At 42.4% G+C, this 24,521-nt stretch overlaps 1 protein-coding gene across 4 annotated transcripts in view; it reads left to right on the top strand.

Annotated features, from left to right (window-relative positions):
• Positions 1–195: 195 nt before the first annotated feature.
• LOC117154799 (uncharacterized) overlaps positions 196–24,521 on the top strand; it is an 86,780-nt gene continuing 62,454 nt past the window's right edge. The window contains exons 1-17 of one of the 4 annotated variants that reach the window (XM_076622930.1): positions 196–790; positions 1,415–1,553; positions 1,723–1,856; positions 1,981–2,221; positions 2,316–2,432; positions 3,009–3,238; positions 4,340–4,549; positions 5,734–5,977; positions 6,446–6,720; positions 6,802–7,123; positions 7,380–7,856; positions 8,878–9,008; positions 13,622–13,773; positions 13,884–14,146; positions 14,598–14,891; positions 14,975–17,528; positions 17,833–17,996. In XM_076622930.1, coding sequence (XP_076479045.1) covers positions 1,418–1,553; positions 1,723–1,856; positions 1,981–2,221; positions 2,316–2,432; positions 3,009–3,238; positions 4,340–4,549; positions 5,734–5,977; positions 6,446–6,720; positions 6,802–7,123; positions 7,380–7,856; positions 8,878–9,008; positions 13,622–13,773; positions 13,884–14,146; positions 14,598–14,878 — 3,213 coding nt within the window. In that variant the 5' untranslated portion in view covers positions 196–790; positions 1,415–1,417 and the 3' untranslated portion in view covers positions 14,879–14,891; positions 14,975–17,528; positions 17,833–17,996. The other 3 variants (XM_076622929.1, XM_033330082.2, XM_076622931.1) reach the window with 3 other exon arrangements.

The raw sequence follows: 24,521 nt of genomic DNA on the forward strand, positions 1-24,521 counted from the left end.
GATCAGAGTCGTCATTACGCTTATGTATTCACAATTGAATCTAAAGAACCATACAGTAGCGAGCAAAATTTTTAAGCCAGGCACATAGACAAATGACTTAATTGCTATAAGAATATATTCGTAGTAATTATTATAATAAAAATATATTATTAGAAATTCTATTCTTTTTTATTAGGCGTTAATTTAAATTATACATGTATGTATAGTATTGTAGCATGTGACAGAACAGATAAGGTCTATCAGCTACGTAAGATGACTATCTATTTATATTCTTTTACGATTCCGATTAAGTTCTTGAAATTAGTTGTATAGTTTATATATCTATAATAGTAAAATAACGAAAACGTAAAGATATTTGAGAAAAAATGATTTATGATTTATGTAGGTGTGACTTCAATATATAATGATTTATAGATCTGTGATTTAACAATTTTAGATCTATTTTTTATTGCTCATAGAGTGAACTCGAAGATTCTGTACGCATAGTTAGGAAACATTGTAATGGTAACATAATGTATAGGAAGCAACGGATACACGTTCATCGGAGCGGAAGTCAAGCACACACAATCAGGATCGGAAGTAATTCCGGTGGCCGAACACTGTGATGGTATTGTTAGTCGATCTGCTGAATAATAATTGGCATTCGGTGCATTTACATGGTCACGATCGCAGAGTGTCAATATCTTTCCGGATGGAATGGAAACGTCACTCGGTGGCTTTGCTCCGTGATATAGTGTTCGTTCAGTGTTTGCCGTGAATCTATGCCTGTGACTTCATCGTCCTTTCGAAGGTACGTACTGAAAGTAAAATGAAGCGAATCTTTTTGTCTTCGCGCGTGATGAAATATTCCTTACATTATTGCGAAATCCTTAGAATATATTTACGTTTAAATTGATGTTACTTAAGACGAGTCATCCGAGACGATTAGAAGGGAGCCGAGCAAGATTCAACGGGCAGAAAAGGGTTGCTATCACGATGAATAAACGTAAAATTATGTAACAAGCTGACAGAAATACGCATGTGCATATAATCTGTCGAGAAAGCAGAGTGTGCATCTTTGTGGAATATCCTACATAAATTATTTCGGTAAATTATTTAGGCGCAGGAGATAATGGAGGAAATGAATGCGATAAGTCTGTGTTTGTCAATTTTTTTGAAACCCTTTTCTCGAAATACTGATCTTTTGTAATAATTTATTGCATCGTTTCTTGATTAACTCCCTGCTTTTCATTGTGATGCTGATTGATTCAGAAAACGAATTATAACGATACATTTTACTTGGAAAAAAATATTTCAAGTTCTCCTCCTTTCCTCCTTCGAGTTGAAAAATATTGATTGTTCTATAGTTTTGTAGATCGATGTATCAAATTTGTGATAAATGTCTGTTTATTATAAGTTGTCTTCTTTTCGGAAGAGGATGGGCTGCACACCTAGTGGATCATCGTGCAAGAAGGGCAGCATTCGATTAATGACTACGAAGCTTACTTTCACCAAGGGTCAGCTGTGCAACCTGAACACGTATTTTCGCAAACTGGTCGACGAGGCTCAGAATGGTGAATGCTTAACCAGTTTCTCAATAAATCTTACTCTTTGATTCGACGAACAATGGAGAGATTCTGTCTGTGGAGGCGTTGAGAACAATAAAAATATTGAATTCAAGAGGAAATTGTGAGCTGCCAGAGTTTTACCAATCGAGTGTCGAATCGAATGGATTTGTTACAGATTCCTCTAACGCTTTTGCGATCGAAGCTATCGTGGAAAGATTGGTCCAACGATTGATGCGAAGCGCTGGTAATCTCGATCGAAGATTCTCATCTATGTTTCTCGTTTCATTAAACGAACCTCGACGAATAAAGGTAAAAGGGCGAGGAAATCGGAATTTCTGGAATTGTAATCATAACGTGAAGTTGAGAAGCTGGTAAACCTCATAGGAAGAAGAAGTACCAATACTTTCGAATTATATTTTTTTTTCCTTTTTAGCAAGGTAGGTTTGAATATCTGCTGCGGATAGATGCATTGTCGATTTCGAGTGTAAGTCCCGAGCAGGGACGCTCGACGGTGTGTGTCGAGGAGGATGCCTCTCTACCAGGCTTTATTCGGCTGAAGATGCTTGGCGTTGGGGCGGAAGTCTGGCGGGAGTACGTGGATGTCGCAGGAAGGTTGAGGAGAGATCTTGTAAAAGCCAAATTAGCAAATTTATTGGCCACAGCTATTAAACGAGGTATTTCGTATCTACCGAATTCTTTAGTTTGCGGAACGGTTCACAGAGTAATTAAACAAATTAAACAGGGACAAATGTGGAGTCGCTGTTTCAGACGTTGGAGATCAAACGAATGACAGAATTTGTGTTTCACCTGGTCAAGTGGTCGATGCTGAAATCCTCGACAAGATATTGAAGCAACCGGACCACTGTCGAATATTTTACGGATCAGGTAATGTTTTAAATTATATTTAAACGCTTTTGTTAATTTAAGGAGAATAGACATGCGCGATAAATTCTTTCTATGCAACGCAGTCGACAAGAGTCACTCGTCGAGGGACTATAAACAAGAATAAAGTATTCATCGCTTCGTTATTATTCATCCAATTCTCCATTTCGTGCTCCTTATCAATGTAATATTATCTTGGCATTACGCGTGTCCCCAAACCCATTCTCAACGATTCGTTCTCGTTTTCGCTTTCTTTTAATCGTTCTTTTCATTCTTAATTCTCTGTCCCTGTTAGCCTCTGCTTGTACTAAATAACTGATGTACGAAGTAACTTGGTAATTCGATATACCGAGCGTTCAATAAATCAGGACAAGGCGCTCGAGCAAAGTTGCTTAATAACGACTGTAAGGGATTTAGAATAACGAGCACCCAGCAAGCATGCCCAGTTTCCGTATAACCGTATTAAGGAGCATCTTATAAATCAAGTCGTGCCGAGTCTCGTGTGAAACAATAACCGTAGCTAACGATGTGATTTTTAACAGTGTTCCCTAGATAACAGGATCGTGTAATTGTTTCTAGCTGTCTCGGACGGACCATTACCAGAGCCAAGGAATCATCGAGTGGCCTTGATCGAAGATTCCGGAGGGATACTGCTTAGAATCGGATTGGATAAATTTAAAGCTCGCGAAGTTGAAGTCAGGCTACTAATCGGTATCGGAGTGTCGTCGTGGCCCACTTTAGCGGACTATCCTCAACGGATACCTCTCTATCATTGCGATGCTCTTCTTCATTACACTGCAGCGCAAAGTGTACGTGTATATAAAAAAATAAGTGCTACGATATCAATTTGCGTGCTTTTTGATTCTATTTTTACACCGTATTGATCGATCGTAACCTGTTCATCAAGTTTTGAGTTCGTTATCGCGTCGGCACTTATTCCGCTTCATTTCATCAATACAAAAGTATCGAAAAGTGAAGTTTATTAACTCGCGTTCTACGCACGCGTCATGTAATTAGAGCATTGATTATCCTCATTATATCGTTCGTAGATAAACGATTATTAAATAGCGCGGCAATCATCGACGAGGTTTTAAAAACCAAAAACTATGCGTTCTTCATCGGTGGAAAATAAGGTAATAGAAACGCAGGTTTTCTTGAACGAGGTGCTTTAAGTGCACTTGTTTCCAATATGCAGCATTGGATGCCTTCTCGCAAAAAGTCTCGAGTGCTCTCGTCAAATTCTGTTTCATACTTTTCATCGGAGCTACTATCTCGAGTTAAGTATTGCATTCCGCAACAAACGGTGCCGACGAGATCTTTTATTATTCCTGGCTACGCTCTAACGATCTATCGGTTTACCGTGTACCGTGACGCGTGTCGAGTGCATAGCTCGTGCAACGTAGTGCTGCACAACCGACGCGACGATGTAACGCTTGTTTCGTATAAACGAGGATTGCTTGAAACATCGATTTGCATGAGGTCCGCAAGGTAAATCCTTGGTTGGTTGAAGTTATTAGCGATTCAACCGATTCACTGGTAAATTAAATTAATGAACGAGAGACTGGTATATCGTTTCACCGCGCGAGTCCCTTTTGATTCCGCGAACGTAACAGAGTCGGTAACCATTTAAACGAATTAACTCGTTTGCTGGTGCCACTTTATACGATTGATGCGTTAATGGAAAAGCAAAGGCAAATGAGTTTTTCCCAAGTATACGTGCCTGTAATGTCTCGCTTCGGAACTTTCGACAGTATATGTATGTATGTAAATGTGTGTGTGTGTGTGTGAGAGAGAGAGAGAGAGAGAGAGAGAGAGTGAAAGATTTGATTTTGGCTAGTCAATTTCCATATTCTTGCCCAAATGGACAGATTCGTTTGTTTCGCGTCATCTGTTTGTCGCTGCTGTTCCAGGGGATGTACGCGGTAGTCGTTGGTCCGTATTCCGGTGCACGTTGCGAGAACCGAGCAACTCTCTGGAGAGTACGTGTTCCGGCAGCCGAGAAAATTATGAGTCAACACTATGCCGCCGACAGTGTACCAGCCCTCACTGAAGCCGTGCTTTTGGAAATTTTATATGAGCTGCGCGAAGGCCGTACTTTGCATTTACCGATGAAACCAAAGGTAATCAATCCTTCGATCAATCAATACTTTGCAAGTTACCGCTTCGTTGGTTCTACGACAGGATTATTCTTCCATTTTTTTATATTTTTTTCGTATTAGATATAAAAATACATAGTACTTCCTCAAAGACTAATGATTTCTTATAATATACAAGTTTGATTATTCTATGCAAAGTTCAAGATATAGAATTTTAAAACGTTGAAGACGAGACGACTCAAATATCCCTACTTTGTTCTGTTTTACAAGATGTTGCATACAATATTTTAAATCCGATTCCCAGTTGCATTTTCGACAGATACACTTTGTCTCGATGGATTTTACATTTGAATAACTCAGTTGGATATATCATTTGTCTTTTTTGGACGTCGCTGGCGACAATCGTCTTAGAGATATTCCAAGGCGAGCTTGGTCTGTTCCTTTTGACGTTTTCATCTATGGGAATATTAGGTGCATATCATACCTTTGCACTTGTCGCAGGGGAACAACGACTGATTTTACACGACGTCTCTGCTATAATTCAACGTGCATCTAGCTGGTGCATCGTATCCGCACACAGACGAGCTTGCATTCACGCGATCTTCAATTCTTTGGCCTATTTCTGAAATACGAGCCATCCCTCCTCTGACACGAACCAGTTTCTTTTTTCCTTACCTTCTTCTTTTCACGATAGAGATTCTACTCCGACGTTGAAGCCTGAGATCCACCTATTCTCTCACACCACTCCATTGCGTTCTTAGCTATTTAATAAAAATGTTATTGTTAACAATTTATGGATTTAAAAATAATTTATCTGCCCTCTCGAAACTGCAGTAATCGGCGGCGTGTCGATGAATACGTAATGAGAAAAGTTGAATCGATTTTTAAAGTTTCCTTCTTTTCCTTCCTCTACTTGCGGACTAGTTTCGTTGCGCTTTATTGATCGCCATTCTTATTTTAACAATGACTATTCGTACATAAATATGGGTAGACTGTGAATATTTTTAATAGTAATATGTATATGTATATAGATAATAATAGAATATATCGGTTGTCAAAAACGCTAAAAGGCATCCGATGCTTATATGCTACGCATATCTAACATACTCTTTTGCATATCACGCGTAAATTGCGCACATTTCTACATTTTTAAATTCTCCATAAATGCATAAAAGTTCGCAATTTAAATACGAGTGAAATTTTTTCAGGCAGGACGGAAAAACGGCCCCTCGCCTCCAGATCGCTTACGAGTAGTTTCCAGACACATTCTGAGAACTGTGCACCGATGGGCTCTAGAAAGAACAGGACCGGATCCGTTGACGAGCTGGGCGCCCGATACCCTTTCGTGTCATGTTCTATTAGCGTTGGACGAGTTAGTCGCTGCTCTGAAATGCCAGAGCCTGAGGTGTTACTTTCATCCGCGCTGCAACGTGATGCTACAATGTGCGAGAGGTAATTCAGTTTGAGCAAAAAAAAAAAAGTGTGTTAGAAGAATGGAACCGGTGTTGTTTTCGTCGAGCTCGCTCTATCCAATCTCCGATTTCTTTTTGCTGCTATTTTCCGTATAACAATCAATATCTCGGCGACACGCGCGGCTCGTCTGGTTTCCATGGAAATTCTTAATTAGCGATGATAACGACGTGTACCATTATTGAGAATGTTGAATGTATCGACAATTTGTATGCATTCATAAGCTGTTCGATGATACTCTTCGATCGAACCGCCGTTTTTCATCGCGCTTTACTCACCGGCTGCCCGTTTATTCGCGTCACGCCTGTTACGTCCAACGATGTGTATCATTTAATCGTAGCGTAATTTAATTAAGACGCTTGAAAATTTACTAGCACGGACGCGCGCGACTTGAATTCAATATAATTCATAGTCCATAGCCCATAGAATTCATGTCTTTGTATTTTGAAGGAGGAATGGCGTATCACGAGGACTCTTACGTCTCTGATCATCGATTGTTAGAATCTTACTTGGAAACTCTTCATTATCGTTCCTTCTCTATGACACGTGATGTACCAAGACCTCTAGACGTTATGGAGAATGAGCTCATTGTGAGATGGCGAGATATCATTGCCGCGTTGCCCAGAGAAACGTCCAACGAGGATTACGGATATAGCCAGAAACAGTTGGAATATTTTAGCATGATCCTAGAGCAAGTTGTACGAGCAAAGAACGCTTTGTTACAGGTAGAATTTCCACGACAGGATAGCTTGCTGCTTGTTACAGCTCCCGATAGTATGACAAAGACTCGTTTTCTGTGTTGATAGAACTACCCGGACAACTATAGTTACTCGAATTTCTCGGAATTATCCTACTGTATGACGGAACAAGTGGAGAATCTCGTGTTCCTATTGAAATTAATTCTAACACAGGCCAAGAACCAGAGTTATCCGATGGCGAGTCGCAAGCTGCGAATGAACGATCATCGTAAGGAATCAAAGAAAAGAAGACATTGCAATACGAGCAGTCAGTTCGATTATTCGGTCGGACTGCTAATCGATGTTATCGCAAGAGATAGAGAAACAGCCAATATGGATTTGGAATCTTTTCCAATAATGACCAAAATACTTTTACAATGGTTATACTTCGGTAGGAATATATTTATTCGTGAATAAACTGTGAGTGTTTGTGCATTTATGAAAAAATTCAAGATTCAAAAATGTATAGAATGCTGTGCAAAAATATATAAAATATCCAAAGTAAAATACTCGTAGTAGGTGAAATAAATCTCTATTTAGATTTTGTTTCTTTAGTCGTGTTCATAAAAATATTTGCACGAATATCCACGGTTTATTTATGAAATACCAAATTTTATTTTAATTTTAAGTATGTTTCATTGTTCAAGGTATGGACTATGATCGAAAGTTTCTCGAGCCTATTCTACGTCCATATCTGAACAATCTTTTCAACAGCCTTCACGAACATGGTTGGTGTGCAACGTCTTGGAAAAAGGGACAGGAGGTCTATGCTTCCGAGATGCAATCGCTATCGATATTCTGTAAATCTGTGATAAGCGAGGAAATATCACCTGCTAACGGGATCGTGGACTATCTATCAAAGGGTTGGCGCTGGGCAGAAAATATGACGAAGATGATCGAGCGTTCGGGGAATTCTCTGCGTCTGATTTTTCTTCCCAGAGACAGGGCGATTAAATACAACTTAACTTTCACAGAGAACAAGAGCCTCAGCTCGTTCTCCACGTGGAGCAAAGCTAGGAGTGTCAGTACGATCGTGAGGAAGAAAAGTATACATTACAGAATCAGCGAGCTATTTGATTTTCTATCAAAGTTGCAAGGATCTATTGCCTCGACTGAAAAGAAAGGTTAGAGGAAATATAAGATATTTACTGGTTTGTTCCATCGAATTTATAAACGAGTAAACGGAGTAGTATACATTATAGGTACAAGAATTCGCTATCTTACTCGCGGAAACTGTCACGCAGTAATAACGAATTTCGGCCGAGTGTTCGAGTTTCGAGAATTAATTAGAGCCGCAACCGTGATTCGAGTGAGTTTCCGTTTTCACGTGAAACTTCTAGTTACGGTTGTTGGAAAACATTAGTCTAATATTCTTACGGCTAATAGAAACGAGTGAAATTAATTATTTCCGTGTTGCGTATAAATTCGCATTTGCCATTGCCGCATCGGTGAGAGAAAAAGGTCGATACCGTAGAACCGGACGAAACCATTTCTGTACAATTTTTCCAATACGTCATTCGCGGGGCTTTTGTTTCTCGCGTAAAAAGCTTTGTTTGGGAAACCACGAAAATAAACAAAAAAATATTCGCTCTTCTTTTGATAAAGATTTATGTGAGATTTTCGTGTGAGCATTATTTCCTGCTGACATCTTTTGTTCCCATCGAACGTGATTCAACTGAAGTTTAAAATTATCCCTATTGTTGGACAGAGGATAGTAGTAGCCGAAATCCTTTCACTCAGCTTTGGAAAGGCCATCGAACAAAATCTTTTCTCCACGGTATGGTAGCCCTATCTAGCCACGATCGTGCATAGAATATACGTGTTTGGCATTAAAAATTGAAGAGCAGTGTCATTCGTTGAGCGAGGCTAAACGCGCGGAAGAGACAAAGATTTACGTTGACGTCGCCAGAGAATCTCATACGTAGCGGGCACGTAAAATTCGAGCTGAAAATGCCGAGCGATAGATCAACCGTGCGAGTTGCTGGGGAGAGAGCGGTTTGGGCTTCGCGTTTTAAATCAACGTCGCCGTTCGGTGACGTAGGCAAATTTCTGGTCCATGTCTCGATGTTCGGTCACCGGATCACAGAAGCGTTTACGTAAGTTACGTATATGCGGTACGTGGCGCAAAATCAATATTTTCGTTAGGGGTTGCAGGACACACGGAATTGAGGGATGCCAGCCCTTTGACATACGTCGCGTCGATGAGCAGATCGCGAGCTCGACATCGTGGTCCTGGCGATTTGATTTCCGCCATGGTCTCCCTCGGCAAGTTCAGGGTGAGTTGTCTAACTTTCAAACTTTACAACCTCTCTCGTATTTTCGTGATTTTTCTTCTTATTGCCTCAACTTTCGTGTCCGCTTTAACTTAACTCAACATTCTCCGTTCTAGATATTTTCGGATATTTTTGCAACCTGCAGTGTCCTCGCAAACATATCGAGAACAGTTTAAGCTTTCGAATAAACTACCGCAACGAGAGAAAGGTAGTCGAAGAAGTTCCTCGTATTTGTATATCGCCGAGAGATTAAGCAATCCTTCGATCGAAATTTGTCTTACGTCGCAGGATGGATATTTCGAAGTACCGAATTTCTGTACTGTCGTACGGGCAATTCAGCAATTTGAACGTATGTAAATCAAACGCCGGTGGCAGTTGCAAGCGTTTTGACCAGTATATCATACGGCAATGCGGTATAGGTTCGATGGCCGATTATTTGTCGGAGTAATTTCCGCGGTGAAACTTGCGTTCCTGGTCCTTCGCGTTCTACTGTGTTTGCTCGGTTTGGAGTTTCGGCTCAGCTTTCATTCCGCGCGCAGCAGACGCGAGGCAGCTTAATTACACACAGTTCGCGCAGTTTCATTAGATTAGACGAGCACGGATTTCCGGTGCACGAAGGCAATTCCAGGACAGTAATTTCACAGGGGTGTCCGCCGTGTGAACACGTTGGAACGACGTCGAATCGCACCAGATTCTGCGACAATAATATCGAGGCGGAACTTGAAGGAACTGCAGATTTCGTTGCTCGAGTTCCGCCATTTCCGACGATCCGCTTCTTCTCTGACGCGCGGCGGCCCATTATCCTCCGCTTGTATAATCGAGTCTCAGTCGATTTAATAGCGACGCTGGTAACCGTGTTAAGACCAGCTACCCTAGATAGAAAAACCGCCGATCTTTATGAATTTCGCGCCGGTAGAACGCCATTGAATCGGTCGTTAATGCTTTTTCACGGACAGGATTAAAGGTAAGAAAGGGAGGATCGAATCAAATTCGAAAGGTTGTTGTAACGGGAGAAGCGAGAAAGAGCCAAAAGTTCCGTAAGGCTTTAAGCGCGTGCAACGCGTGATCGTATGTGCGCGTACGTATATATGTATATATGTATGACGAAGGGTTATCTCTCACCAGGAGGCTTCTTCCTTGACAACGCGAATTAAACGTCGCTCACACGTCGCTGTTAAGAGACCGGCCCCTCTTGTGTTCCTCTTTCCGTTCGCATAAATCTTTGACGAATATAAATTGACTTTTAATCGGGGCGCAAATAAGAGTTAATGGAACGTGTATATTAAATCGGCCCTTTTATTAAATTTCACACGAAACATCCGACTATACGATTACAGTATTGACCGAGATTATAACAAATTATTTAAATCGTCGTCGGTGGCGCAGAGAAATCAGCTTTTGTTCTGGATCGTGTTACTCTTTCAATTTTAATAAAGCAACGTTTATTCGTAAACAGTTACGCGCAACGGTAATTGTTAATTAACATGAAGAATAATTTCGAGAGAACGAGCAGCTGGGAAAAACGCGTTCGTCCAGGATGTCTACGCTTAAGATTAAATTTGAAACGGGCGTAATCAAAGGGACGGCTAAAAAGACGTTCGCGTTTTACGAACGGGTCCGCTTTTTAGCCCGCGTCAAAACGACTTCCGTTTTTCTTGCATTTTCGAGCGGCAGTTTGAAATCCGGTTTAATGCTTCGGGAAAGCCGGCGACGAGAAACTGCGAAGTGAAACCTCGGTTTACGGAGAGATCATAAAATCGGGCTGCGATGTTACTTCAAAGGATCGTGTTACCGTAATAACGACAAGAAGGTTGTTGCCACAACGACGTCCATAAAGGTAGCGATGGGAACGATGCTCTCGCAAACGATATCGATAGACTGTCAAAAAGTATCATCGCATGCGTTGTCCCATAACGTAGGAAATTACTTTATCTTGGAAATATCCGTAGTATGAATCTTATTATATACCTTCTTACCTATACTCGTATCTTCTGGATTTAATGTTCATTTTACCGTATATATGATCATTTTGCAGTTCTTTCAGCTTTCAAATGATATAAATATCTTGTTGGACGTGTCGATCGCTAGTAACGTCTTTTATTCAATGAACGAATAGACGACTGTAAAGAGAAAATCAGAGAGAACAGTTAAAGGATAGATGTAGACGTTCCGGTAAACGAATCCAGAATAGAAATTCTAATCGCTTTTTAACGATTGCAATGTAATTTTAGCTCCAACTTCTTTGAACGTTTATCTATCAATCTATCAAAATGACATTCTGATATGTCTTCGACAGTTTAATTTTCTCCGAGCTATTACGAGAACTTTCGATCGAACTCAGGGGGTAATTAGACAGAAGGCACTTTGCTCCCCTGGAAACAGATGAGCGATAGAGTTGTAAATGAGAGGACACGAACCCGCACTTACGAACCCGCACTTACGAAGGCCGATTTTTTTTTATTGTCCGTCAGGAGAATCGTTCCCTCTGCTCGCCTGTTTCCGCGTACTTTCTCAATGAGATTTCGCCTCAGGATCAAAGGGATTTTCTTAAAGGTTAGCGAGTCTCCAGAGAACCTTAAACGTGTCAGCATTCGTAGGGCTCGGAGGATCGAGTTAAACCAAGCTTAATAGGTGTCAACGAGTTTACACGCGTTGGGTGGACGTTAGACCAAAATCCTCCTTGGTCGATATCCTGGCCGATAAACCAGCACCGACGAAATTCTTCGTCAGACGTCCTGGGATCCTATTTTCCACGACTAACGTCATTCACTGCGAAATTGTTTCGATCCTGTTTTCTTTGGGTGAAGTAACATGAGTCGAACCAAATAACCTGCCTACCTTTCATCGTACCGAACGATATTTTCGCTTTTCTTTTAGAATAAAATTTCATATAGATTTTTTCATTGTTAATCGGAATGTTAAGTTATAACGGAAGAATTCGAGGATGAATGATTTCAACAATTTGGAGGATGCTTTCTGCCTCAAAAGTGGTCAGATCTGCGGCATCCATAGCGAGACTTCCACGTAAGATCAATAAAACTCTGTCCAATTCCCCCGTCGCGTACAGAATGGTACAGTTAGAGCGGAATTCTTCTATAGAGGTTCCGAGTCGGTTCCTACTTACCTGATTAACGTCCCCATCGTTCGAGGCATCGGCGTCTAGAGCTGTTCTTTCGAACAAAATAAACGACACTCGATTCTTTCCTCGTTCGTATCTCCCACGAGAGTAAGTAGAGAATTTAACGTTTTCAAAGCTCCTCAAAGTTTGTTCTGTCCATCGGGTGACAGACTTTCCTAAAGGAAGATATGCTTTTCTATTACATATTTCATTTCGTAATATTACATCGGCGCAAGATATGGTTTGATATTTCTTCGACTTTGCGTTATTATTACGATAGATCGTGAGTTTCTTCGAGGTAACGATAACTTCGTCGTAGAGTCCTCGACGATCTTTTTCAACGAATGAAACTCGAATGATCACAGAAGTTTTTCTTGAATTAATATCGTTAAACTTTTACGCAATCGAGAAGAATGAAAGTGCGCGATCGTATTTTTCGCTTTGTTTGTTCCTAGCAGCGAAGAGACGACCTTCGGAGGTCACCATGTGTTTCCATTTCAACTAATTTCCGGTTGCGTGTACCTCTGCCGTGGTAGCCTTTTGGGAATGTGGTAGCGCTTGGATGGAAATCGATCTCTCCAACATTCTTGTGCACAGTTTTGTTTCAGAAAGAAGTTTTCCTTTGGACGATACATTCGAACTTTTTATCTCGCGAACGATTCCCCTCCGTGCGTCGTGATGTTGTCATGGAATTTCCCCCCAGATCGTGACTGTGAGAAATTTTCATTCTGTTTGTCGTACCAATCAGTCTACGTGAAATCGAAGCAGTTTTCGCTGGCGGATCGCGGGCTTGTTTGCAAAGATCTTTCGATTGGATTACTCCCGGGTCGTCAGCGATTCTTCATATGTATTTTTCAACGATTTTGCCGAGGAATCGTTCGAACCTGATGCACGAAACAGTCTCGAAGATGGAGTAAAAAGAGAGATTCGCTCGTGTTTCTGGCACTCCGGATGTATGTTTTTCCAGAGCCACTGAAGACGAATAAAAAGGGAAAAAATGGACACGTATTTACTTTCCCGGAGCGCTCTCGCGCGTTTTGCACACCGAGGAGCTCTTGGCTCCTGCCCCTCGTCTCCGTCTTCCATGTGCCAAGTAACTTTCTACTTAAAGAGCGACAACCCGATTCACCGGGACCCCCTTATGCTTATGGAAAATGCGTTTTGCGCTTCGAAACTAAGTTTAATCCTAGCTACCGCCGAACCAGGTTCTACGCGCCACTGCCGAGCACCACCTTCCTCTCGTTCAACCATCGAACAAAGGGGAATTTTAGCGCTGCTGAAGTTACCAAAGATTCTTAGCAAAGAACGAATTTTTCGTTAAATAAAAGGAACCTTTCTACGCTGTTTTAACGTCATCAGCAGTGTTTTAAAAACACGAGGAAATACTTTTTCGTTTTATCTACTCGGAGGCTATCCTATTCCTTGAAATCTTCCAGACGTGCAGAGCTAAATCGTGGATAGGATGTAAAGTCAGTACGAAACTTTTTCTTCTCTCTAGGTTCTGCAAGAAGTCGCCGCTCTTTTGCCACGGGAGGAGCAAGTGGCCGTGTTGGAAATGGTGCAACGTGTGGCCAGAGAATCCTCTCGTCGTTCGAAGAAGACCACCTGCTTGTATACATCCAGTTCACCGATTCAAGTCTACAGACCGAGGTACGGTTCCGTCTGTCTAAGAAGATCCTCGCTTTTAACGAGTCGTTAATGGGCGTGGTTTCCTTTGGTTGCTACTCGATGTATAACGAATTCCGTTTTGTTCGTTTCAGACCGGAATCGGATTTCCTGGATTCCGCCGTGCGTCTGTCGCCAGGATTTCGCGAGCGGCGAATCATCGCGGAGCATCAGAAACAGCTGGAGAGAGAGATACAGGAGATGCATGACACTGTGAGACGTAACGCGTTGAGAAGACGACGTCCGTGTAACGTCTGGGACTCGAACTCGTTGTCCTCCTGGAATTCTTCGATCGATTCTATCGCAGGCACGATCAGCCTTAGAAAATATCGCGCCCCAATATGGGACGCTATCAAAGGTTATTTTATTCGTGATATATTCTAGAAATACAGTGGCATGTTTTAGGTATGCATTCTGTGTCTTATATAGAATATTTTGGAATTTTCTTGTCAGTGTAACATGACGCGTTCGTATCGTCATGATATCGGTGAAATTTGAAATTAATATGAAACTGTATATATGTATAGAATCTTACACGTACATACGAAGACTACAGGCAAAGAAGACAACCTTTTCGCGAGCCACTGTATTTATGCTGAAATAGTCATTCCATTTACCATCCTTTATAAAGTCAATTATTTTAACCCGACTCGCGATCCACTTGATTTACTCCCGCCTCGTTTCGAGGCACTCGATTGCTTAATACGAACGTGGCAACAATTTACCAGCAGCGCGAGATTGGTTTTTTTCTCGAAACGGAACCTGGTAACGCCGTGCAAACAATACGGCGATCGATTTTTCAATTTCAGGAAGTTCACCGGGTCGGTCTAGCTTGCGCGTGGATGGTAATATCGAGAAAAATAAATTCGACGAGATGATAAGCCGAGAGGAATCGCCGACGTGGAGCACGCAAGATGCTCGAAGGAAGTTGGACCGCTCCGAGTCGAAGAATGGAGACGAATTGCCATCTTGGGATACGCTCGAGGCAACTCTGAATAGGAGGCTGTGTAATTACGGCAACGCCCTGTTAGGATCCTTGGAAACGGACGAAAGTATTGGAAGAAACTGCGTGGCGAAGTCGCGAGAATGATTCCTTCGAAGTAGTAGGTGCTTCCAGGGAAATGAATTTTTTATCTCGAGGCGAGTCGGTGGAAATTGTCTAGGTGGAATCGCTTTTACATTTCAGCACGTCGCGAATACGCCTGATGCTCCTCCTGTTCCGGATACATCGCTTTTAAGATATATGTTCATCGATTTTGACACTTGGCCGACATTTTCAAGCTCTTGAAGCGCCGCTGAACAGCTCGCGACACGACTTTCGTGCTTTTGCAACCGTCAAATAAATGTTTCCCTTGGAAGATATTTAGTAGAGCTTTGGTAGTATCGAGCTTCGCCGTTTGTTCAGCTCTTCGATGAAACGCGATGGGAACTTAATTTTCGCAGACAACGGGTAACTTCGTGTTTCGAGAATGCGTCTCGTTGACTCGTAAGTATATAATGATTACAGAGATAGATAGATAGATAGATGGAGAGATAGATGGAGAGATAGATAGATAGATAGATAGATAGATAGATAGATAGATAGATAGAGAGAGAGAGAGGGAAAGCTGTGAAACTCCGCGCAACTAGAACATCACCTTAAATTTTAATCTATGCCCGAGAACGATTACGTTCGTTTAGCTCTTGCCACTTTTCGTTCTGACCCTTCGTTAATTAAAGAGAACCGCAGGCTGATTGGAATTCCGTTAGCGATCCGGGTTAACGTCGACTGATTTTGGCAAATTCGACGAAAGAAAAATTTCCTTGCAACACACCGTCCTTCCTTTCTATACTTTCATCAATCTTCACCACCTACGGTTACGCTCCATGACCGTACATTTTTATTAAGGATCGCCAGTATAGAGCCCCGGCAAGGTTTCCTCTCGGAGAAGCTTTCCTGAGTACTCGGTCTCTTGGTTTCCATCTAATGTCCAAACTTCCATGCTCCCTAAATTGTGAAAAGATGTAACGCCGGGATTATTTAATCGCGCGCCGCTTTATGCGACACACCGAATGGAAAATAAACTTTCATACGAAGATCGTGATGCGTCGATGACCTTGTTCCGCTTAGAAAATTCACTTATTCACCTTTTTTCTTTGTTTGTTCATATATTTGGCGTGTTTGCTTACAACCTCGTTTTATTTATTTTCATTTCCTGCTTTTTCGTTTATGTTTCCGGTTTGTTTATTTACATCCTCCTTCTTGTAATTACGTACACTATCGACAATACACAGGATACGTGCTAATTTAAATTCTCATATATCATTGTATACATATTCGATTTATACGGGTTTCGTAGCGAGTTTAATCGCATACGCGCTATCTAGGATGCTCAGAAGGTCTCTAATTATTCTTACGAGACGAAGTAGGAAAAAGTTCGTTTGGTATTGGTCAATCAGCGATTTAACGTGAGGATCGCGGATAATTGGAAATAGGCGAAGGCTCTCTACCAGAGAGCGATTCGATTAACTGGATGCAAAAAAGCGCAGTTTTGCTAACAGCCTCGCAATTGCCAATTAAAGTCGTTGGAATGAGCAACATTGTTGTAGCATCATCGACGAGTCATTGAGCTTTACCCACGTGGGCTCTAATCGCGTGAATTTCACTGGCCCGAAAAGCCTCCAGTTCGTTGTATTATTCTTTTCTCTTTTTTCACGACCAGCTATTGTGTACGAATCCAAAGTATCAAATTTCGAACATTCGGCATACGAGTCACGTCGGTTTTCTCGTTACGTGAACGTTTAACGTCAATCGAGATACTCTTCGTTACTTTCCTTTTCGAACGGTTATTCGTGGTGATTTATATATATAAATCTACAGTTTCGAAGTAGCCTCCAAACAACTTTGAACCATAGTTTGATACTATACTCCGTGGTGTCCTCGCAATTAACTTCAAATTGTTTCGATCTACAAACCACTTGCTAATGGGCGAATCGATCGATCAAGATTGCGCGGCAATGAGATAGCGAGAAGAAAAGATGTATCGTAAAGTAGACAAAGTTACAGAGAAGGATGCATCGGTTAAAGATAACAAAAAAATATTGTTCATAAAATTGTTCATAAAAATTAAAAAGACTTGGATTCGTATAGGAGATGTTTCGCGATCAAACGGCAGGAAGAAGACCGAGAGAGAAGACGCAGGAGGACAAAGGAGCGGGACAGAGGAAAAATGGAAGCGGGAGCATCGTCGTCGTCCTCGTCGTGGTAGTCCTGGAGAGAACTAAGTGGGGACGGACGAGGGGTAGTGTTCGTTCGGCCGGGCTGCTTCCGTGTATTCCGGGGGTGGTTTTGGTGCGCGCGCGCACCGGGGTTGCGCCGTGGTTTCATCTCAGTTTCGCAGCCTCCCTTCCGCGGTCCGCATCAACTCTGTCGTCGCTGGCACAGAGGTGTGTCGTTTTTATCCGCGTTTACCTCGTTGTATCTCGTCTTGGATACACTCGCCTCTTCGATATCCGTAGCCGAATACGTTGTAGGACGTTCCATCGAGAATTTAGAATCCCTGGCGAGTGGATCCAGTCGAATTGAAAAGGAGAACGGTGTCGAGAGTCGCGGTAGATAACGAGACGAGTGAAAATTTTCTTTGCGTTTGTAATATTCGCGTTTACCGCATCTGCGAAGTATGTTACCGTGCGATAGGTGATCCAGCGACGACTGGCAGAATAATGGTGCGCGATGCGGAGGTCCCGACGCGTGTAACTTGGTAAGCAAACGTAGCTTTTTGCGTCGCAGTGTGTCTATAGCTCGCACCATCTGTACGTTTTTCTTCTAACCTTTCACGCGAAACGGTGGCGTATCGACGTTTGATCTTAGATCGCGTATATCGCGTATGTCGCGCGTTTGCTCCAGCTCGAAGGACACGGTGAATCCTGCATTGATTTTTAAACGTCGGAACGCCCGTATATACCGTTAATTGTTGGCTAGTTGTACGAGATGGAGTAGTGAATTCCGCGAGAACCGTTTTGTCGATTGTACCCTCGAGAGAATAGCGCATTCCCCACTTCTAGCCACTGGTTAGGACGGCGGAGCATCCTTTGAACCCCTTGGACCGTCATTACGAGTAATGTACTTAATCGTCGGAAAATCGGTCGCCGTAGAAACTGGCGGTGCAGTTGCAGTTGAAAGCCGAAGTCGAGGCATATACGAAGCTGGTATTGTATTGGAAATAAAGGTGAGAGGACGTTACTGAAATATACTGCATATGCAAATTGTATCAAACTTAGACTGGAAATCATTTTACGAGTTTCAAACGAGTTTTATCACGGTCTGTGAACTACTTTGCTATTCAGTTGCTGCTTTTTCCGTTTCAGATAACTTTTCATACCCTTCGCCAAGCTGTCGTTGCGTTCATGCATAATCATTGATCGATGATTATTACTTATAACGTTGATTTCTTCATTCGTACTAAAATTTTCTGTTTTATTTCAAGAGAGAGAGAGAGAGAGAGAGAGAGAGAGAGAGAGAGAGAAAGGCGAGCTTATCGAGCAGTAGTGTTGAAAGCGATGGGATAAAATGTATTTTGTCGCAATATCGGATATTTTGCAAACGTTCTGATCAACCAGTAGCATCCGTGATAGCGTTGATTTCTCATGTAAATCATATATAGCGTGTCTCAGATACGCTGGAAATACAGGGGAACGAACTGTGCTCCCCTTTTTCTACGCTTTACGGTCATTTATTAAACCAACGCCAATATCGATGCGTTTGATTTATGGCGAACCTTTTCCGGACCTTCGTATTTCTCCCGAACATTGTACTCCCATGCTGGTTCTTCGATATACGAGATCCGGTCTTCCGGATTTGGCACGTTCATGGATTTCATCCAGAAATGCCAGCTAAAAAGAAAAGAAAGAACTTAATCCGGACGAAATCTGAATAATCTCGTAGGAACAGAGCGATTAACGCGTATCGTTCGTGGAAAAAATGGTTCGGTTGTTTCTCTGTTCTTCTCGAATAATTCTCTACGTATTGTTGGTAGGGTGTTAAACAGATAAATTTTCGCAACAACGATATCTAGTATTATTTCCTTGCGCGGCAAAGAGATAATTACAAGCTTGTGTCGGCACTTTGAACACAGAAAAGTTAACGAGGTATCGTAGCCGTGATTAATTTCGCGTCGACGCTATTTTCCGTCGAATTTAACCGGACCAAAGCCAGTCACGCTCCACAATCGTTCGATTAAACGATGCACCGATGAATGCTTGATGTCGCGTCGAGTTCTCCGTCATTCGTTTCATAAATCGACTGTCTGCTTGATTTTCGAACGTCCGCGTCTCCCTCCGTACACCGATCTGCGATCTCTCGCAATTATCGAGTGATCGAACGAAGGATAATCGAATTCGCGTAGCCGACAGGAACCGTGCGTTCACGAATCGAATGCCGTTTGCAACGAAAGTGGGACACAAGCAGTCATACCGAAGGCACGTAACTCGATAAGCGAATAATTTCTCTGTGCAACAACGAATTTGAAACGGAGCAGACACGCTGAGTCAGCGGTGTAAACGTAGAGGCAAATGTTCGTGCTCTTTATTCCATCTTACTCCTTTGACGTATTACCGTCTCTTATGTTTAAGTCGATTTTCATTTTGAAGGAAAAACCTGTAACACAGACGAACAACTTACCGTGACATAAAATACAGAATTACAGAGTTCAGCTGCTCTGATCGCGTAACAAAGGTTACAGTTTGTTCCTACTTTTTTCATTAACCGTCTCCGACGTAATTTCCTTTGCGTTGCATCCGAACAACATAGTCTCTTCTTTTATTATCCGAGAAATATAATTTTTTAACGAACGATAAGTCGCATTCCCGTTGATTGATCGATTTCTCCAACGATGCGATCGCTTTATTTATAACTTGAACTGGAGGAAAGTTACGAAGTAGTTACAGCAGTCCGTGCCAATATCCTCGGGACTCTTGGAAATGAAATTTTGTCCGGCACACAAATACACATTTGTCTTCGTCAAATGGGAAGTTTTGCCTGGCAGGGTGCTTAGGTCGGTGATATCGAATACAAACGACCGAGCTATACATTTTCGTAAGACTGATCAGTTATATCCACTAACGGATTGAGCCTCGATCGGGATTGCGATAAATTTTCGCATGTTAATAGCGCACGGCTGGCGCACGCGTGGCGATTACCTTTGAATATTTCAACCATTCATTTGCCAACCGAATGGCTGACCCGAATAGAGAGAGCAACTCGAGGTCGAGTCGTTTTCGGACCGATTTTCAAACGCGATCGACCGGCAAATAATTGCAGCGGGCTTTTAAACAAACGACATTTTTCCAATAGCAAGAACCGCCCACGGAGATAGATGTCAGAATTCATTTGTTGTTCTACTGCTCGCAACCGTTTCACGGTACTTTTGAAGCACAAATGGCGGCATAATAGAACAAAATGGAACAATAGTAACGCCAATAATAATAATGGCTTTACGCGCTGAGTGTCGCTCGCATTGTGGCCGTACAGTACGTGAAACTGTTCCTCAGGAATTCCGCAGGCTGTCTCCAGAGGATAATAACGAGCTCTATCCTGCTTCCCTCTCTTATTCTTCTTATCTTCTCTCCTGGCTTTCTCTGTCTCCTTCCGTTTTCCACGCTCTCTTGCGCTTTATGAATTCATTCGCTTCCTCCGACGTTTTTCATAAATTAGTCGAATCAATTATGATTTCTGTGCTCGTTCCAACGGCGCCGGATGCCCGTAGGAAATTAATTTGTTCGTTGTTAAAAAAGGTTGAAAAGTAGCCGAGATCGATTCTTTACAATGCACTGGTTGGGAACTACCGTTGCACGTTAAACGTTCAAAGTTCAATTTATTCGCGAGCAAAATCGCAGCGTAGTTGGAAACTACAACGCCGAGAAACGTTTAGCGATTAGCAACAACTACAAGATTCTATATACCTGCCACTAATTTCTGTTCAGCCGTGCAAGGCGTGGCACAAACAGAGGCTGGCCAAGGAATTATCGAACATTTGCTTGGAAGTAAGTTGGTGTCAGTGGCCGGACAAGGAAACAGGATCGAAAGGGTGGTTTTGGTGTGCGGCGAGCTGCATTCCAGCTCTTGAGAGGAGTACTCCTTGACCTGCACTTTCTCTCTATTATCATTCGCCACCCCAAAGTGTAGCGGAACGTTTACGTTTCTCAAATGGATGTATCTCCGCTCGTCTCCAACGAGGATCGTTTCGAAGACAGATTTCTCGACGTAGACGGAGAATCCAAAGAAGCGACGAGACTCGTGAGTGGTAGAAAAACGAGAGCTTTTGATGGTAGAGAAGCATCTGTCGGATCGTCACCCGGTGGTACAGTCAGCAGTTCGACTTAACTGGAGCAAGCGGCAGCGAAGCACCCCTTGACCCCTCCTAACCACTCTCTCGCTATACGATGATTTTCAAAGTGGTCGTCGCGTGTTCAACGTTCTCTCGTCCGTTTCTATCCTGTTCCCGGCCGAGCGACCGTTTCACGGCGTTCGTTGCGAGAACGAGCTCGACACGTGAAAACGACCATCATCCAAGAGACACTTTCGCTCTTCGTTTACATATTTGGTCGAGTAGAGGGTGTCGAAAAAATTTCAAAATGCCTCGATTGATATTTTTCACGACGACTGCGCGTGCTTCGCGACGTTGAGGAAAAAAGGAAGCAGAAGCGAGAAAAAAAGTTCAAAGTCTTGTTTTAATAGTCGTTGCATAAAAAGAACGCGATAAACTGCGGAAATTTACGGGTCAGGTTGATTTATTTTCAAGGTGTTTAATGGTGTCAGCGCACGGGAAAAATTTAGTCCGGGAGAAATCTCGGCAGACTCGTTCGCCGGTTACTGCGCGCCTGAGATGCTCCACGACGATGTACACCGGAAAGGAATTCTGTAATTAACCGGCTCGAGTAATTAATGAACAACTTTGCTGTCTGGGGAGGGGAACGTCTTAAACTCCTTCGGAGATTGACGGCTTCAGAGAAATATTACGGAATTAGAAATAAAGTAGAGTAATAGATCAACAGAGGACAGTTGCCTCGTTCTCTTCCCAGTATCGTTAATATTCCCGGTACTAATTTAATTAATACGTTTTATTTCCTCTCGAGATATTCTCTTGGTATTCGTATTTCGCGTGGCTGTCTTGCTTTTGATGCGTTTAATATCAATATTTGGTGCTCTATTTGGGTAAACGTCGACGATTTTCCCGTACTTCTGCAACAGTCAAACATCCAGACTCGAAATATGTATTATACGTTCCCTAGAATCGTAGCGTGCATTCCTAAAGTCATCGCCGAGATATTGCATTGCAGTGCACCGCATGCACTTTGCGGGCTGCCTGTACATCGACAGACTTGGTCGGTATGTCTGGCAAGCCGTACACGTGTTAACAGCTTGTGTCAAACGCTCTGTTTCACGACGCGGCGTTCGCTTTGAAGCTCGAGTTGTCGTTGTTCGTCGCGCGAACGTTTCTTGGATAGGGACACTGAGCTAATTATTTAGTTATTATGCTGGCACGTAAATTAATTCGATCGCTTTGATTCCACGTATAAAACCGCGCGCCTTTGCTTTCGCGAAACGTCTTAAGAGATCCTTAACTCCGCTGGAAGGAGCAAGACCGCGTTACTGGGTTTTTAAAGAAGTTACGATTCAATGGGAGGCCATCAACCAGCTGAATGGGCCTCTAACAGCTTCTAGAATTCTATTAGCGCCACCATCTCTAAGATAGCGGTGAAAACAGTCTCTCCAGAGACGTTTCTCCTTATCTCGATACTTGCTTTTCCTTGCACGTTGTAAATGTTTTTCCCTTTTTGTCTCTTCGTTCGTTGCATCGAAGACAGGCCAGCTATTCTTTAACCGTTGTAGGCGTTATGAAACTAGAGAAAGGCAGGCATCGCCTTCGATTCCATGTCCGTACAACAATCGACGATGAGCGATATCGAACGCGACTATTGTAACAAGCGACTACTACCACGGTTACGCTTTTCAAAAGGTCTTCGTTGAAATTGAGTGAGCTAACGAACCTTGGCGAATTTCCCAACAGAAAGATTCCACCGGTGCACGAAGCACGTGCAACTCGTCATTTTCAGAATCGGAACCGGAAAGTCTATTCCCCTCCTCCAATCGAATCGTAAGTTACCACGGAAACGTTCGTCAAGCACAAAGTGCGCTGTCTTTCATTCTATTAGGCGACGAGGTCTTCTTAAAGGTGTACCATGCTTGGGAATGTTAGCAGGAATTTCTCTTCGAATTCCTAAGTGTTCCTCCTAGGCATTTCTATGAGATCGAAATGGCAATGCGAGGGTTATTTTAAACCACGAACCTTGAACTATTTTACGGCTTTCAATTAATTTACGAAGCGAAATTTCTAAGATTACAGCGTGCTTGTTACATGATCCGATGTATAACGCGAAATTCGTCGAAATTAATTTCTGCACGATAATTCATCATTTATATCTATCGTGAAAGAGAATTGTAAAATTCCATTCGTAATAATATAATATTCGTATAATATTCGTTGACTTGTAAAATCTCATTAATAATATTAGATTAAATTGTGTAGAATGTTCCTGATCAGATATTCGCTATCTTTGGCTCTGTTACAGGGAATTCAAGTAATTGGGCTTGATTTCCTCCTGACAACCATAATTCGATATACCACTTGATCTTATTAGATTTTCGTAATTAGTCTTCGTCTGCAACAAAATTTGTTTAGCGTGGATAGCCTGATTGCTTGAGATACGTTCGCGGATCAGCCGCGACTTTCGACAAGCTTTCTCCCAGGGTTTTCGTTAATCAACTTATCGAAAGAGCTTAGCGATATCGACGTGCACCGTCATTCTGCATAATATAGGTTAATTAATTACATAATATGATAGGGTACTTGTGTAACAAAATTAAGAAACCAATACAAAGTGGAGTTGACCAATTTGCTTTTCGAGAATTTCAGTTTACTATTACACAAGGTAAAAATAACGTGTACACGAAGAACTGGCATTCTCTAGTGTAGCCAGCCTATTCTTGCTGGTCTTTCAAAGTCGAACGAGCGATCGAAGGATCTTATCGAGCAGAAAGTTAGGCCAGCGTGGATTCGCCAAAAGGGTCGACCTTGCATCCCTTCTACGCTCGATGTTCGTTAGACCATGTTTAATTGTACAACGACCAGACCGTGGAATGTCCGACGATACGCGATTTAATTAAATTACGCACCGATTCTGGGGATTCGACCCACCTACCCCTAGCTGGGTCTGGCGATCGTAAAGACAACTGGTAACGTGCATCTCCACCTCGGAATACGCTTTCCAAGAATTTACGGTTGACAAATTTTGAAAAACCACTCGAACGGAACTCCATTGTGATCTTATCGGTGTATTTCATGATCGATATTCTCTGGAATTGTTTCGACTTGCCACTGGCAACTTCCTAGTTGTTCTCGCATCTGCGCGTGTGCGTTTCACACGTTCAGCGCCTTGAAACATAGAATCGGCTAGGGAAATGGAGGCAGTACGTTCGCACAGGTTGTAGAAAAGCCTGGGAATCTCATTTTCTCGCGAAAAACGCTATTCGATACGTCTGCTCTCTGCCCCGTCTCTCTTCTGCTCTTTATCTTTTTTGTCCCTCTATCTTTTTATCCTATACGTATTCGTCTATAAAACGTTTATCGCCATTCCATGGGAAAACATTACGGCATTGTTGCGTCGCTTATACGGAATTCGATAGCGATCTAACT

This window comes from Bombus vancouverensis, chromosome 11, assembly GCF_051014615.1.
Source record: "Bombus vancouverensis nearcticus chromosome 11, iyBomVanc1_principal, whole genome shotgun sequence".
NCBI lineage: Eukaryota > Metazoa > Arthropoda > Insecta > Hymenoptera > Apidae > Bombus > Bombus vancouverensis.